The 15,188-nt window shown below is 47.0% G+C and overlaps 3 protein-coding genes across 3 annotated transcripts in view; 1 reads left to right on the top strand and 2 right to left on the bottom strand.

Moving 5' to 3' along the window:
• HERC3 (HECT and RLD domain containing E3 ubiquitin protein ligase 3) overlaps positions 1–15,188 on the top strand; it is a 92,926-nt gene that overhangs the window by 36,136 nt on the left and 41,602 nt on the right. The window contains exons 17-26 of the mRNA XM_064149406.1: positions 1,553–1,693; positions 1,777–1,943; positions 3,043–3,109; positions 3,311–3,390; positions 4,366–4,549; positions 4,925–5,024; positions 5,641–5,854; positions 11,258–11,499; positions 11,589–11,828; positions 11,953–12,138. Coding sequence (XP_064005476.1) covers positions 1,553–1,693; positions 1,777–1,943; positions 3,043–3,109; positions 3,311–3,390; positions 4,366–4,549; positions 4,925–5,024; positions 5,641–5,854; positions 11,258–11,499; positions 11,589–11,828; positions 11,953–12,138 — 1,621 coding nt within the window. The remainder of the gene's footprint in view (positions 1–1,552; positions 1,694–1,776; positions 1,944–3,042; positions 3,110–3,310; positions 3,391–4,365; positions 4,550–4,924; positions 5,025–5,640; positions 5,855–11,257; positions 11,500–11,588; positions 11,829–11,952; positions 12,139–15,188) is intronic.
• PIGY (phosphatidylinositol glycan anchor biosynthesis class Y) lies at positions 245–844 on the bottom strand. The gene has a single exon (XM_064148604.1). It carries the CDS (start codon positions 842–844, stop codon positions 614–616), a length of 231 nt encoding a protein of 76 aa, XP_064004674.1. The 3' UTR covers positions 245–613.
• On the bottom strand, positions 878–1,423 carry PYURF (PIGY upstream open reading frame). Its single transcript, XM_064148603.1, has 2 exons — positions 1,251–1,423; positions 878–1,019 (listed from the first exon to the last, which is right to left on the bottom strand). Exons 1-2 carry the CDS (start codon positions 1,406–1,408, stop codon positions 878–880), a joined length of 300 nt encoding a protein of 99 aa, XP_064004673.1. The 5' UTR covers positions 1,409–1,423.

The raw sequence follows: 15,188 nt of genomic DNA, 5'->3' as shown, positions 1-15,188 counted from the left end.
TGTGCTGTGCTCTAGGTTTAGACTTTGTTTCCACTGATTGCACAAGGAGCCCTGACAAACAGCTGCACTTGGCTAGTCAGCCTTTTACTGTATCTCTGGTGTGCACTGCCTTTCATACCATGCATCACAGCATTACCTGCCCACTGGCATTGTAATCACTTTGTTTGCATTAGTATCCCATCAAGAAGCACTAAAGAATGCAATCAAGCAGCTACTGGGCATGGATATCATACAATTAAAAGTATTCATTTAACTCAAGCTTTATTCTTAAACTTCAGCCTAATTTATGTTCCCTTGACAGTGAAACAAATACATTTCAATACACACTGTCAGTTCAAAACAAAAAACAAAGGCTGTAATTCAAAGAGAAACTCATTGCTGAATGTTGTTATTGTTATTTTAGATTTTCCTTAGTGCCACTACAAACACACAATGCTCTTGGGGGGATGCACTGGACAGAATACTGCCTCCTATTTGCCTTGGCAGTAATTAAGTAATAGGCTGCTGCAGATGACTTCATGCAGTTTCTGATACTACCAGGGAAATGGCAGTCACCAGTGCCAGAAGGGGATCTCAAGTTCCCTCAAGCCCAAAGGTTAGCAAATGCATCACACTAGTTGTGCCGGAAAAGCTTAATTCCCATCCAGGTCCACAGGTGGAAGAATACATACACTGGTATTGTAACTGGAAGGAGGAGGCTGTAGAAGCATAAGCTGTTAGCGCTGGTGCAGCCCTGTGGGAAGGTTTCATCAACGCTGGCTGAGTAGAACAAGCCTGCTAGGGACAGAAGGGGAACAAGTACAGTCAGTGTGGGCAGGGAGGGGAGAATGCCTCCTCCAGCCATCCTCCTTAGTTCACTGCTGTGGCTGGTGGATGCTCAAGGCTGCTTCGAGTCCTCCGCTGGGGGCTTCTTCTTAGTCGTCCTGGCTGCGTCCGGGATCATGTTTGGAATGCCGTCGATGATAGGGTACGCAATGCCTAGCTCCTCGTTAATGAGCTCGTTGGTGGCTTCCTCGTACCTGGCAAGCCAGAGAAAAACAAAGCATAAACCAAGCAAACAAAACCAAACCCAAATCCAAAATCAAAACGACCAGCCGACACCCACACAAAAACCCCACGCAACCAACCCCCCACCCCGAAACGTCAAACAAGCGAGCAAACACAAACCACCAGGAGAAGGGAAGAGCCAGGCTTCGCCCCCTACCGCTCCTCCGCGCTCGGTTCGGGCGGCGACAGCCCCCGCTGCTCACCTCAGCGGCCGCTTGGACAGCGGGCACACCAGGAAGCGCAGCAGCGACGGATCCAGTGGCTGCGGCCGCGCTGATTCCGAGCCCTGCCCCGGCGCCTGCCCTCCGCCGCCGCCGCCACTCGCCGCCCTCCGCAGCACGGCCGCCCAGCCGCGCAGCATGGCCGCCAGCCGCCCCCGCCGCGCCGCTTCCGGCGGGCCTGCAGCCTCCCGGGCTGCGCCGCCGCCCTCGCACTGTGGTTCCGCCCCGCTGCCGCGGCGCAGGTGTCCTTGTCCCCGTCTTTATGGATGTTCCGGGCTTCGCAGGTGTTTTTCGTGGGCGAGGAAGGAGAGGACCGAGGCGGGCCGGTTCAGGAGTTCTTCAGCACCGCTGCCAGGGCCCTCTGTCATCCCGACACCGGAGCTTTCTGCCGCGTCGCCTCTGATCTGGCGTGGTTCCCCAGCCGGGTAAGGGGCTGGCCCCGGGGCGGTGGGGAGCTTGCTCTCGGGAACAGGCACTTACAGCCTTTGAACTGTGTTTGTTTTACCAGGGCTCGGGTCGCGGGGAGAGCTTTTTGCTGGCCGGGACGCTGTGCGGAATGGCCCTGTTCAACAGGCGCATGGCTCCCTTCCCCTTCCCCACGGCGCTCTACAAGAAGCTGCTCGGGCTGGCGCCCACCTTGGACGACCTGGAAGAGCTGTGGCCAGCCACGGGCCGGTACGAGCCAGGCACGGCCCGAGCTTCTGCCGAGAAAACACGTCTGAGGCGGGACCCCAGCCTGAGGATGTGCGGGGAGATCCCTACGGAGAGCACTTTCGGGGTAGCAGTGGCAGCTATGTCTGCTGCGGCAGAGCTGAAAACAGCCACACGTTCGCAACGTGGGCGGCCTCCGAGGGAGGCTGGCATGGAACAGACAAAAAGCCAAACCCCATAGCTTAGAAGGGGTCTAATTTCTGCTCCACCTGATATCTGAAGTCCACGTTTTGACTACAGCTCAAAACACTCTGGACATGGGAAGCTAAGCACCCAGTTAGTAGTGCTGCTTTCACTGGGTAACTAATTCCCACCTTCCACAATGCCATCATGCACAGGCACGGTATTATCCTATGCTGCAGTTGTGCCCAATCTTGAGAACTCCCTTGTGTTGGGAAAGGAGATTTGAGGCAGATACAGCAGAGGTGCTGCTGCTACCAACATAAAGTTTCTAGGCCCCTGAAATCCAGCTGGGAAGATGAGGACCTCTTCTCATGAGCCAGTGACTCCCTCGAGGTGCAAAAGAATCCTCAATGGACTGAAACATCAGGTTGTCTGGCATACTTTGAGAAGTGCTGCACCCCAAAACAGTTTTCTCAGATTATCCTGCTGGTCCACACTTAATTCCTCACTAGATGATGTGTGGAAGAATAAGGCAGTGGTCCAAGCACACTTGCTACTGAACTTTGTTTAAAGTTATCCCTACAGTGTGAGGGTGGACTTGCAATCCTTCGTAGTGAAGGATTTGCCCTCAGCTCATGGCAGGAGCAGGACATAAGTGTGTAGGTCAGATGAGGGCTGTATAGGAAGGCTCTGTCTGAGTGTGAGTGTTCTGTGTGTGTACATGCATTTAAATATTGAATATCAAGGGATGGATTTCTGAGTGTGAGTGTTCTGTGTGTACATGCATTTAAATATTGAATATCAAGGGATGGATTTCTGAGTGTGAGTGTTCTGTGTGTACATGCATTTAAATATTGAATATCAAGGGATGGATTTTGGTGGAATTTGAAAGTGAACTGAGTGGTCCACTTTCTTCTCTCTCTTTTTTTTTATTTATAAGGAATCTCCGGGGAATTTTGGATGAAGAATGTGATGAGATGTTTGAAGTCCTGAGAATGAACTTCACAGTAAGACATTTTTTGTGCCATTCAGACATGCCATGTGTGTACTCAGGTGACGCTGTCCTACTGCAAATGACACAGCTTGTCTGTAAACTCAGACTAGCAAGATTGCTATGTCAGGCCCTGCAGAAAGAAACATGTAGCACATATATATACATATCTGTCATATACAGACATAGCATCCAGTGTTTTCATTTATATGTGTAGATTATGGAAGAAGGAGATTCCACGATTACCGTTGAACTTAAAAAAAATGGTGCCAACATTCCTGTCACTAGGCATAACAGGTCAGTTTTCTTTTCTTTATCCTGTTTTCTTGTTACAAGCATATGAAATACACACATATAAGTGTATGAAATATACCCACCACTACATACCCTTAGAAAATATTGGACATCAGCATTGTGCTCTTGGTCTTGGTCCAGCAGGTTGTTTGCTTTTGATTCTTGCTGCACATGCACCAAACACTGGCAGTTTGTGCAGCCTGTGGGTAAAGGGATTCTAAGGCATCCTGGCATCTGCCTGGGCTTATCAAGAAAATTCCTAAGAAATGTGTGAAATACCCATGAACAGTACTGTTAGTGAAATACAGACAATGTTCCTGGAAAATACAGCTATAGGTACTCCTCTATAAGTTGTTTCATTTTTTTTTAATGAGCAAAATGTTCCCTGCTTAGATATTTATATGGGGTATATCTGGTATATAACAGAGATGGAGCTATCTATCAATAAGGTATTGTGTCAATATTAACCTCAGCACAGGGGACAGAGAAAAATTTTGTGGCCTGAGTTATGCAGTTAATCTGAAGGCCCATGAAAATGCATGAAAGGGCTGTTTAGGAGGCTTGAAGTATAGGGTTTCCATTGAGTCAGCTGTACAGGTACAGTGTCACTAAAAAAAACCTGTGCCAATTAGCAGCCATGCAGATTGGTGTTTTGCTTTCAGGGTAATTCTTGGGCATTCAGTGGGAGTTTTGCTGAATTTAAACTGAATTTCAGTCTGATGGGTTCTGTCTTAATAGCGTGGTGTCAGATAGGATTTCATTGCAGTGTTTACATAAGGCACAATGAATCCATATTGGTCAGTATTCCTTTTTATTTATGGTGATCCTCCTAACTTAGTCACTGGATAAATAATGGCCACTGATGCCTGCTCTCAGTAAAGACTCTACACTAAAGCAAGGAACAAGGAATAAAGTTGTCAATAATTCTCTTTTAAAAAATGCATTTATTGGATTAATTGACTTGAAATAACTATGCAGGAAAGAATTTGTTGACTTGTATGTGAATTATGTGTTAAACGATGCAATACGGAAGCCATTTGAAGACTTTATGCAGGGGTTTTTAAGAGGCTGCCCAGCCACAACGTGGAAGATGTTTCTCCCTGTAGAGCTCCAGACTGTTCTCCAGGGACACACAAAATTTGACTGGCATCTGCTGGAAAAGGTATTGGATACAAGTACAGTTTACTTCTGCTATATCTGCTGACCATAAAGGCCTTTTCTTTCACTGAATGAAGAGGTCATGGATAAAAAAATGGAAGCTCAGAGGGCTTTCTCTTATTTTGCTTTGTGGTGTTGTTTTGAGTCTGTTTCGAATCTGCGTCATGTACGAGAGCAAAGGGGACTAAAAAACAAGTCGTAGCTCAAGGATTGTCATAGGAATCTTTGAAAAACAAATGAATAAGCAGATTCTAAAGGTTAAGAGGATTTGAATATCTGTGAACAGGATTATAAAATGAATTGGTTAGAATATTGTTGCTTTGAATGAAGATGTAAATGGTATCAATTTGCCTGATATTTACTTCTCTCTCTTTGACAGAATGTGAAGTACAGACAGTATAATATGTTAGATCAAACAATCAGGAATTTTTGGAGTGTGTTTCACAAACTCCCAGAAGAAAAGAAGAAAATGTTTCTTGGTAATACATCGGTCATTTTGAACTTTTCTAGCCCTTTTCTCTCCCTCACAACACACAATTTAGGTGCTTGCACGTGAAAATACTACAGTTCCAAGTGGCTTTTTGTCATATTCCCCATCTCCACCGTATTTTCTAATGAAAGTCACCAAGAAGTGACACTAGAAATGGCACAGATGCAGTTCTGACCCTCCTCACATCCGTTGAGGCTTGCCTGAGTGCATCTGACTGCTTTGAACCTTGCAATTTATCTCTTACTCTTCTGGTTATCAGTGGTCGTTCAGAGACCTCAGCTTGTGTGAGCAGACTACGTCGGCATAAGCAGTTTAGCTTTCTCAAAGGATTGCAAAACCTAGATCATCCTTTTTAGATGTAGAAGGTCAAACCTAGCCTGCCCTTTCTCATTCACAAAGTCTAAGTAGAAGAGAGCTTATAGTTCTTACGAATCATCAAGAGGCTGTATTATATTCAGGTACAAACTCAACAAAGCAAAATTAGCTTATGAGAACAGCCATATTTTTGCATTACCTTTCCCTCATAATTTTAATCCTCTGATAACGTTATCTCATGCTCTGTTTCTTTTAATTTGCCAATTTCTTTTTTGTTTATCTTCCTTCAGCTTTTTTGACAGGATCTGATCGAATCCCTGCCTGCAGACAGGAATCTTTTACATTTCAGATTGCAGATCCTGAAGTAGCAAATCCAGATGAGGTCTGTCTTACGGCCAATACCTGCAGCCACATTTTGTTCTTACCCAGATACAGCAGAAAAAGAATACTCAAGAAAATGTTGCTCTATGCCATAGAGCATAATGAAGGTTTTGGCTTGGCCTGACTCTTGATCAGAAGCACTTTAAAGCGAAAATAAGCCTTTATTTCACTTGTTATGTTCTCTTAATGCCAATGTATTGGTTTCTACCCTGCCTTATTTTCACTGCCCTTCAGAAACACTTGGGTGTGTGTATGCACTGAGATTGTATATTGGTTATGAAAATGAGCTTAGACCAAACGTTAGATTATATAAAGTTAGGAAACATTAATTCTATTTAACATGTCTCCAAGAAGCAAGCTGATAACCAAGTATATCTGCATATATGCACTGTGCTAGTCTTGTGGGTGAGCTTTCAGTAGCAGGGATATGTGATTTGTACATCACCAAACATACAGCCAATATATGCTAAGCTTGCAAGAGGATGCTAGGCTAAAGTTTCCATGATTAGTTAAGGGTTCTCTCGGGGAGCCACTAACGTGAACTGTGAATTGAAGGGGCAGCCTGCTCGCTTCGATATGGTCTTTGATTTATCTGATAGAAGTTCTTAAGATGAGGATTTGATCATTCCTAGACTTTGTCAAAAGCATTTGTAAAGCATTAATGCACTTTTTATTATTTAGTGTGGTAACACTGTGGCATTTGTCATGTTTCTTTATACCTTCTAAGGAGGCATTTGCCAAATAAATAAAAGTTTTAGGCTTGTAGAACAGCTCTGCCTACAGAACCCTATGGACATGAGGCTTACAGGGCTGTTGGAAGCTTGTTGTGGAGACAGTGCATAGCACTGGTAGGATATTGACAGTATTAGGCAGGATGTAAAGGTAGGATGTGTATTCTGCATATTTTGCTGTGGGCACAAGAGAGAAAGAGAAAAACAAATAATTTTTTTCAAGTCTTCTCTTTTGTTTGGTGTGTTAAATGTGTTTGTTAGTAGTGTGTTAAATGTATCAGTACACTTACATATGCAAAGAAGACTTATTACTGTGTTGGATTAAATGATTGGTTGAATTTGCACACCTCTGCATAACAGTTTGTTTTCTGTCCTTGTTGATATGGGGAAGAAAAGTGAAGAAAAACTTCCAGCGCTCACTTGAAGCCCCAGTGCAGTAGAGGACAGCAGGTGGCACAGCAGTGGCAATAGTGAGAGAGGAACTAGTGACTCAGGGGATGTGAGGGGACACATGGCCTGCTCGGAGCTAAATCCCCATGCCTCTCACCTGTCTGCAGGAAACAGGACACCACAGGGGTGCTTGCATTCCTCTGGGAAAGGCACCACTCTGATGCAGGTGTATTTTGTGTGAAGAGGGAACTGTCAGAAGCCCAAGCTGTTGTCCCTGAAGTGTCCCCATCCCATGTCTGGCTGATGCTGCCACACCATCATGGCTCTCTGTCTTGGCAGTTTAGCTAGCTGCACTCTACCAGCCTGCTCCTGACTGCTTGTTCCCTTTGTTATGCTTTTCTAAGCCTCTGTTAGGGATTGGAAATCCACAGTGATCTTCTGTGCTGTGCGAGTGCACAAAAGACGTATTCCGTTTGGATTTTAAAATGGCTCATTAAAGATTAAATGATAATAGGTTTATTTAGAGCCTGGAGGAGTTTCCTTTTCATCATGTATGATGCAACATCACATGGGAGATTAAAGCCCAGAGTCACTTTCAAGGCTATTTTTAATTTGTCCTCAAATAAGCTCTGCTTTCTTTAAAAATCAAACCAGCAGCCAAAACCTCAGGAGTGACCAGAGTTGAGCATTCCTCTGTCATGTTCTGAAATGATTTGGAGCATCAAGCTGTGTCTACATTTTCTCAAGCAGTGCTCATTAGAAAATATGCAGAGTGAGCGAGCCTCGCACTCAGCTACGAGTTTAAAAGGCTTTATGCAGGCAGTGAAAGTCTATTGAACCTGCAGCAGGAATCTTTTTTTAGAGCACTCATCTGATCTGAATGTCACCTATGAAGAAGTGCAAGAGCTTGACAGAGCAGCTAATGGTGAGTCTGGAGTGACCAGCAAACTCCAGCAGCATGTAAGATGTGAGAAATGTGGTGGTCAATGGAGTTAAATCCAGTTGATAACCAGTCGCTAGTGGTGTTCCTCAGGAATCTGTGTTGGGACCACTTCTTTTTAACATCTTTATTGATAACTTTTATTCAGGCATAGAGAGTGTCAGCAGTAAGTTTGCAGATGACACTAAGTTAGGTGGCAGTGTTGATTTGGATGAGGGCAGAGAGGCTCTTCAGAGGAACCTGGATAGGCTAGATCAATGGGCCAACAGTAATGGGATGAGTTTGAACAAGGCCAAATACTGGGTCCTGCACTTGGGTCGTAACAACCCCAAGCGACGCTACAGGCTTGGGGCAGTGTGGCTGGAGAGCTGCCTGGCAGAAAGGAATCTGGGGGCTGTAATAGGCAGGCAGCTGAATATGAGCCAGCAGTGTGCCCAGGTGGCCGGGAAGGCCAGTGGCATCCTGGCTTGTATTAAACATGCTGTGGCCAGCAGTACTAGGGAGGTGATTGTCCCCTTGTACTCAGCTTTGGTGAAGCCAAAGTGTTGTGTTCAGTTTTGGGCACAGTAATACAAGAGAGACATGGAGATACTGGAGCAGGTCCAGAAGGAGGCAATGAAGCTGGGGAAGGGCTTAGAGAATAAATCTTATGAGGAGTGACTGAGTGAGCTGGGGCTGGCTAGTTTGAGGAAGAAGGAGGCTGAGGGGAGACCTCACTGCTGTCTGCAATGACCTGAGGGGACATTGTGGAGAGGCTGCTGCTGGGCTCTTCTCACAGGTATTTGTTAACAGAACAAGGGGGAGCAGCCTCAAGCTGAGACTGGGTAGGTTTGGATTAGATATTAGGAAAAAGTTTTTCACAGAGAGAGTGGTCAGGCACTGGGATGAGCTGCCCAGGGAGGTGGTTGAGTCAGCCACCCTGGATGTGTTTAAGGGTCATTTGGATGCGGTGCTTAGGGATATAGTTTAAGGTGAATCTTGTAGAGTAGGGTTCTAGGTTAGACTTGGTGACCCTGAGGATCTTTTCCAATCTGTATGTTTCTGTGATTCTGTGAAATTAAGGAGGTAACCTGGTGAAATGTGGTAGGAGTGAGCTTTGTGCCAAATTTGCTGCAGAGAGGACACCACACAGAAATATTGCATCTGTGAGAGGTAGCAGGACCTTGCTTTGGCTAGCTAATCCCAAGATGAGCCCCTGTGTAAAACTCTTCCCTAACATGGGAAGGACCAAAAGAAAAGTACAGATGGGTTCATTGCTTTTGGAGCAGCACGGAGGCATCACTGGCTACACAGAAGGCTTTTTCCTACCCAAAACAGGTTTCTGTCCTAGATACCTGGGGCAGAGACTTATGGTCCAAGCAGCAGTCTCCCTGCAGTGGCATGTTCTGCAGCTACTGCTCCACTCTTCCTCAGGCTGACACATTGGTGAAAAGTCCTGACAACAGGCAGGACTGAGTAGGCATAAAGCATCACAGGAAAAGGGCTGTGCCACAGCCCATGGGAGCAGAATGCTACCAATGGCACCTGATGAAGGACTGGGGGAAAAACACCTACTGGAAGAGGGTTCATAGGGCAGGTGAAAGCTGCCACCCTCTCTTTCTTTGCAGAGATAACTTACACTACCACAACGTCCAGGAAATCTCACCATGCGCTTTCCTACATGGTTCTTGATACTTGACTGCTGTTCAGCTGCTTGGGGGGGGAGAGAAGGTGCTTTGGAAATCAGGATGAGCTGCACGTTTTGACGTCTCTGAATGACCTAATCCATCGAGGAAACGCGGTGGCCCTTGGGCAGCAGGGAGAGGTGGACTTCAGCCTGACCAGAACTCAGGTGAGGAAGACCCTCGGTGCCCCTGGGCTCTTTCCAAGAAATCCGCAGTGGCAGCGACCTTCAGAGGGAGCTGTGTGCAGTGGAGTGCAGGGACACGAACTGCGTTCTTTACTGGTGTCTTTATTTAAAATGCTATCCATTTATAAAGGAGCAGCCTTGAAAGTTCTCCATGAAACTGAAATGTAGCCAGTTAAGCAAGAAAATCCTGTTTCCCTCGGACAGGCTTTGCTCCCTCATCCACACTTCCACCGCACACACACTTTTTTGTGCCAGGAAACTGAGTGTGAAGGGAAACGCTGATTAATTTTCAAAGGTATTTAGGTGATGAAGTAAATAAAAACAAGCAGGAAATGTTTGTGGGTTTGTTTTTCCCCCTCCTCTACTCTTTGTAATTCTAGAAGCTGCTTGTAACACTGGTTAAAGAACAGCTATTGTATCACAGGTGTGATTTTACACTAGAGAGCAGCTTTCTTTTTTAATGCTAATCAGGCACGGTCTGTGCGAACACAGGTGGATTGTTGTCTGGCAGGTGACACACTGCAAGCTAAGTGCACAAACACTGCAGGCTGCTGGGAATGTAGCGTCAGGGAAATGAATGCTGTAGGCACCAGACTTGCTTTAGGGACCTCTTCCCTCCCCACCCGGACTCCTTGCAAGCATCTCTTTGTGGTTTGCTCAAATATTGACTCTGGTTTTGATGGACTGAGTAGAATCCAGCCTGCGCATTGCTCTTGTGGTGCGGAGTCTGTTTCTAATGGATGCCATTGAAATCTGAAAAGGAGTACTTCAGAGTTACATAATTGCCTCTTCCCTCCCTCTTCTTTCTTCCAGGTGCTTTAACCACAAGTATTTGCTTGAGGTTGAAACTTTGCATAAAGCGTGCGAATTCTGAAACAAACAAGCTTGCCTAAAGGCTATGAGAAACGCAAGACAGGGAACGAAGAGAAAAGAGAGGGTAAAGAAAGTGACTTTCGTTACTGAGTGGTTATTTCATGAGTAACAAAACGAAGTTTTCCTTTGAGGCCTTTATTTAGAATAGCTTAAAATCCAGAACGTTCGCGAACGCCTAGCTTTGCTCCCTGGCTCCTGCTTTTAGCGCAGCCCCTGACCCGCTCGGCTAGTGCGGTCCGCTAGACGCACGCTGCGGTGGCAGCTGCCGGCGCAGCCCGGGCCTGGGCGGCAGCCCCACGGCCCCCGCCGCGTTCCGCACCCGCGGGGCCGCGCGCACGCCGCCGGCGCGAGCGGGCAGCCCTGCCCTCAGGCAGCCTCCTGGCTTCGGGGGAAGGAGACTCCCCCGGCAGACCCTCCCGGGGCGCAAGGCAGGGACCGCGACGCCGCATCCCGAGAAGGGCCGGACCCACCCTTGCAGGAGGCCACAGGTATGCCCAAGCGCCAGAGGGTCTCAGAGCCCGTGCGGCCGGCTCGCCCTTCCGTGTTTTGTCGCTGCTGCCGACAGGTCGGCCAGGCGACTTCTGCGCATCGGATGCCGGGCCCGGCCCGGCCTGAGCCAGCCACGGCAGGCGACTGCAGCCTGCAGCGCCCTCACGCCGCCCCAGGCCCGACCCGCTGCCGACCGGTACCGGGGACCGTTCGGGGCCTGGCTGCCCGCACTCGCCCCATGGGTCGGGGGGAAGCGCTGAGGCGGCCGCGCGCAAGCGGCGGGAGCCCAAAGCCGCCCCCCGCCGCGAGGACACAGCGGGCGGGCGGGCGGGCGGGCGGCAGGCAGGAGGCGGGACGGCAAGCCGCCGGTCTGTGCTCCGGGGCCGGCCCCCTGCTTCTCATTGGCCGCCCTGCACTGTCACTCCCAGCGGTGACAGCCGCGTCCCGGGGCCGGACTTCCTTGGTGCCGTGGCGGCAGCGGCGGGGCTGGCTGCAGGTGAGTGTCGGAGAGAGAAATTGCGGCGGCCGAGGGTCACAGGGTCGGCAACAGCTGCTTGCTGCGGGCGCCTTGTTTGGCTCAATCAGAGACACCTGGGCTGGACCTCAGCCCGTGCACTGCGATCCGGCCTGGGCCGGCCCGGCGAGGCGAGTGCCGAGGCAGAGAAAACTCAGCTTCCCGGTGCGTCTGCGATAGAGCTGCTGCCGGTCCCGGTACGAAGCGATGTGTATGGGAGACGGAGCTAAAGGCGACAGCGCGGGGGATGCGCGGCGCTGAGCGGCGGTATGGCGGAGCCCCGCAGCCCCTTCTCCTGCTCGCCACCCTTCGTGGCGCAGGACGCGCGGCCGGGCGGAGCCTGCCCGGGCCGGTGTGAGCGGCCGGGGACGGCAGCGGAGCTGCGACAGGAGCCTGTGGATGCTGCTACTGCATCACCTGGTGCGGCTGGCTGAGGGGCGAGTAGAGGGGTGCGCTGCTGTGAGGTGCTGGTGCTGGAGGGGCAGCGGGTGTCCGAGGCCGCCGCTGTCGGTCCCTGGGCCTGGGGGTCGGTGGACGCGCCGGGCCCGCAGAGATCGCGTAAAACGGCGGGCTTCGAGTGGGATGCAGCAGCAGCAGCAGCAAACACGGAAACCAAGAAGGGTGCGAGGGCAGGAAGGTGTTCTTACTGGGATTTCAAAATGGAGGTGATGTGGGTCTTGTTGGATTTTATCTATTTTAGGTTTTTTTTTTGTGCGAGCGCCTCTTGCTTAGGACTTAGGGTTATGCAATGGAAGTGCTCCTTTGCTGTGTTAACTCCTTCTCTCGTAACACCTTGCATTCCGTTGGTCTATATCCAGGTCTACGCTGGACATTCAGTTGGGGTAAAATGATGGCAAAAGGAAGGAGAAGGTCGGTTTGGAGGGTTAGGGGCAGAAAAGAGCAGTAAATTTGTTCATTATTGGGCAATATTAGTAAAAGAAGCATGTTTGGTAGCTGAAATCTTATAAATAACAGGGAAGGGAAAAACTTGTTTATTTATGCCCTGCTAGTTGGCATACCTCTTTGTTGGGAGAGCACTGGGCCTGTCTGTCCCTTGTTACAAGGACAATATTTACCTTGCTAACTTTCCCAGGAAGGGTGCAGTTTGGATTGCAGCTAGGGCTTTAGAATGTGTTTGTGTGAAGGCAGGAAGGAAGAAAAGAAAAGAAAAGAAAAGAAAAGAAAAGAAAAGAAAAGAAAAGAAAAGAAAAGAAAAGAAAAGAAAAGAAAAGAAAAGAAAAGAAAAGAAAAGAAAAGAAAAGAAAAGAAAAGAAAAGAAAAGAAAAGAAAAGAAAAGAAAAGAGCAAAGCAAGCAAACAGATCTTGTAAGTTGACTGGATAGGGCTGGGTGCTAGGTTGGACTGGATGATCTTGGAGGTCCCTTCTAACCTGGTTGATTCTATGATTCTACATGCAGCATTATTATTTTGCCAAACCAGAGCTGCTTTTTCACCAAAGGATATATATATATATGTACTTAGTATGCAGCTGAGTCTTATTATAGCAGAGTGTGGATCTTCTACCCACAATAGATTTCCTCAAAATATTCCTCACAGCATGAGGTTTTCCTATCTCTAGCTGTGCTGTGTACATCCTTCACTGTTTTGATGGTGAATTATTCCTGGGATGTCAGAATGTGAGGATGTTTCTTGTACTTTCCTCCTATTTAATTTTTGTTTGTTTGTTTGTTGTTTTAATGTGTGGGGAATCTCTACGGATTACCAACTTTGCTGCATTGCATCTGATCTTATCTCTAAAATGTGAATACCAAGTGGGCTGTGTTGTGATCTGTGAAGAACAGGACTAGGTGATGTGGCTGTGTTCTGCAGCTCTTGTGTTTTGCCAGCTGATTTTTAAAAAGGTCTGAGGACTTCTGTGTCCTAACTGATGCATTGAAAGAAAACTGCTTTCACTAAGGATTTGTTCTCTAAATATAAAAATTCAAAGTTTTGAAAGTGTATTAAGCTGAGTGCTAGGAATAATTAGCCACTTTTTCAGATAAGTGAACATAAACCTTACCTGTATTTTATGTATGTGTCTGTATGTGCAGGTGCATTCGTGTTCATGTCTGCCCACACTAGAAATTTTTGTATAGTTAGTGTAAGGAGGATATGCAGCTTGTAGAGGTAGTTTGCAGTGTAATGTGAGTTTTTGCTTCCTCTGCTAATGTCAAAGAAGAGTAACTGCTTTCAGCAGATTGGAAATGGACCACAAAATTGTCATTTAAAGCCTTGTTGTGTTTGAGGGCACAGTTTCTACTTAAACACGTGAAGTGTTAAGTCTTCCAGTAACTTTTCTGGGAGAAGAAAACAAACGTGGCTTAAAAAATGTGCTATTTATTCAAAATACGTAAATGTAAAATGTGGCTTATCAGGCCATTTGAAAATACTTAGCTCTGCCTGTCTACTCACATGGAAAGTGGCTAGGTTGTTTTCACTCCTGAGTGCAGAGTGGTGCTTTCTCACCTTGGAATAGAGTTGCACAGAGATTTATCAGCAGAATGCTTGGAGGATGGAAATGGGTTTGAAAAAAACCTACCCAAAAGTCTAATACCAGATTTTGTAATGGATCTGCCGTGCCTCATTGTCTGTCTTAGGGACTGTTAAACTTGAAGGTACTTCAGAACCTCTGGCCGCTAGCATGAATGAGGGTTGATCTCTTGTGAAATATCACCCTAGAGTGCATACGAATTACTGGGAATTTGAACTCTTCTGGCTTAAAGTGTCTCACTCAGAGGAAAATCCATCTCTTAACCAGTCACATTGCATTCCTCTGGCCATTAGGTTAACTTCTTGTACGGAATATGAACACAGGGAAAGTAGTTGAAGTATTTTTAGCATTTGAAATGAAAGTAGCACCAGTAAAGATAACTACAGTCTATGGGGAGCAGACTGTTCGGGGACACTTTTAGAAAGACATCCCAAATTAGTATTTAGTTTATATCATACAATGTCATTATAGTTCAAGTTGCGTAGTGGTGAGATCTTTTCATCTCAGAGGCAGCTTCCACTTACGCTAGCAGGGAATGATCTTTGGATCTTCAGGTTTGCTGCTGTTACGCTGCTTATATCCTTGTAAGAGGGTAATTCCCAAGGCTGAGTGAAATGGCAGCCTCTGGTTCCTGCTGTCTCAGATGTCAGTTTTGAAATGATTCCCCACCTTCAGGGTGGTTTTGTTTGGGTGGGGTTGTTTTGGTTTTTTTTTTGTGGTTTTTTTTTGGTTTTTTTTTTTTTTTTTTTGAGACAGAATATGAAGTTTACTATAAATATAGCAATTGTGTCCTTTAAAGCACTTCAGTTTTACTGTGTCCCGTGGCTTTCCTATTCTTAGTGCAGGAAACAAAGTAGTCAACATAATGAGTATCTTCCATCAGGCTTTTGCAGTTGAGGACAATCAAGTACAGAGTGTACCCAATGACTGATTTAACCAGACAGAGCCTTGTAGGCTGTTTTTGCCTCTGTGCTTTGGAGCTGGCCAGTAATAAGAGTATGTGTGGATGTGAATGAATTGTATTATGTCAAAAAAGAGCAAGGGCTGTTAGACATAAATGGGATTCATAGCATGCTTTAAGGCACCTAATAAGAGATCCTAGTAAATGGTTTGTGGTAGGAAATTGCACCACTGATGTACAACTGGTAAATCCCTATCCTCTACCTCCCCCATGCAGCTCA

Source organism: Pogoniulus pusillus, chromosome 9 (genome assembly GCF_015220805.1).
Source record: "Pogoniulus pusillus isolate bPogPus1 chromosome 9, bPogPus1.pri, whole genome shotgun sequence".
Taxonomy (NCBI): domain Eukaryota; kingdom Metazoa; phylum Chordata; class Aves; order Piciformes; family Lybiidae; genus Pogoniulus; species Pogoniulus pusillus.
The sequence above is the reverse complement of the archived record's forward strand: the minus strand, read 5'-3'. Positions and strand labels throughout refer to the sequence as shown.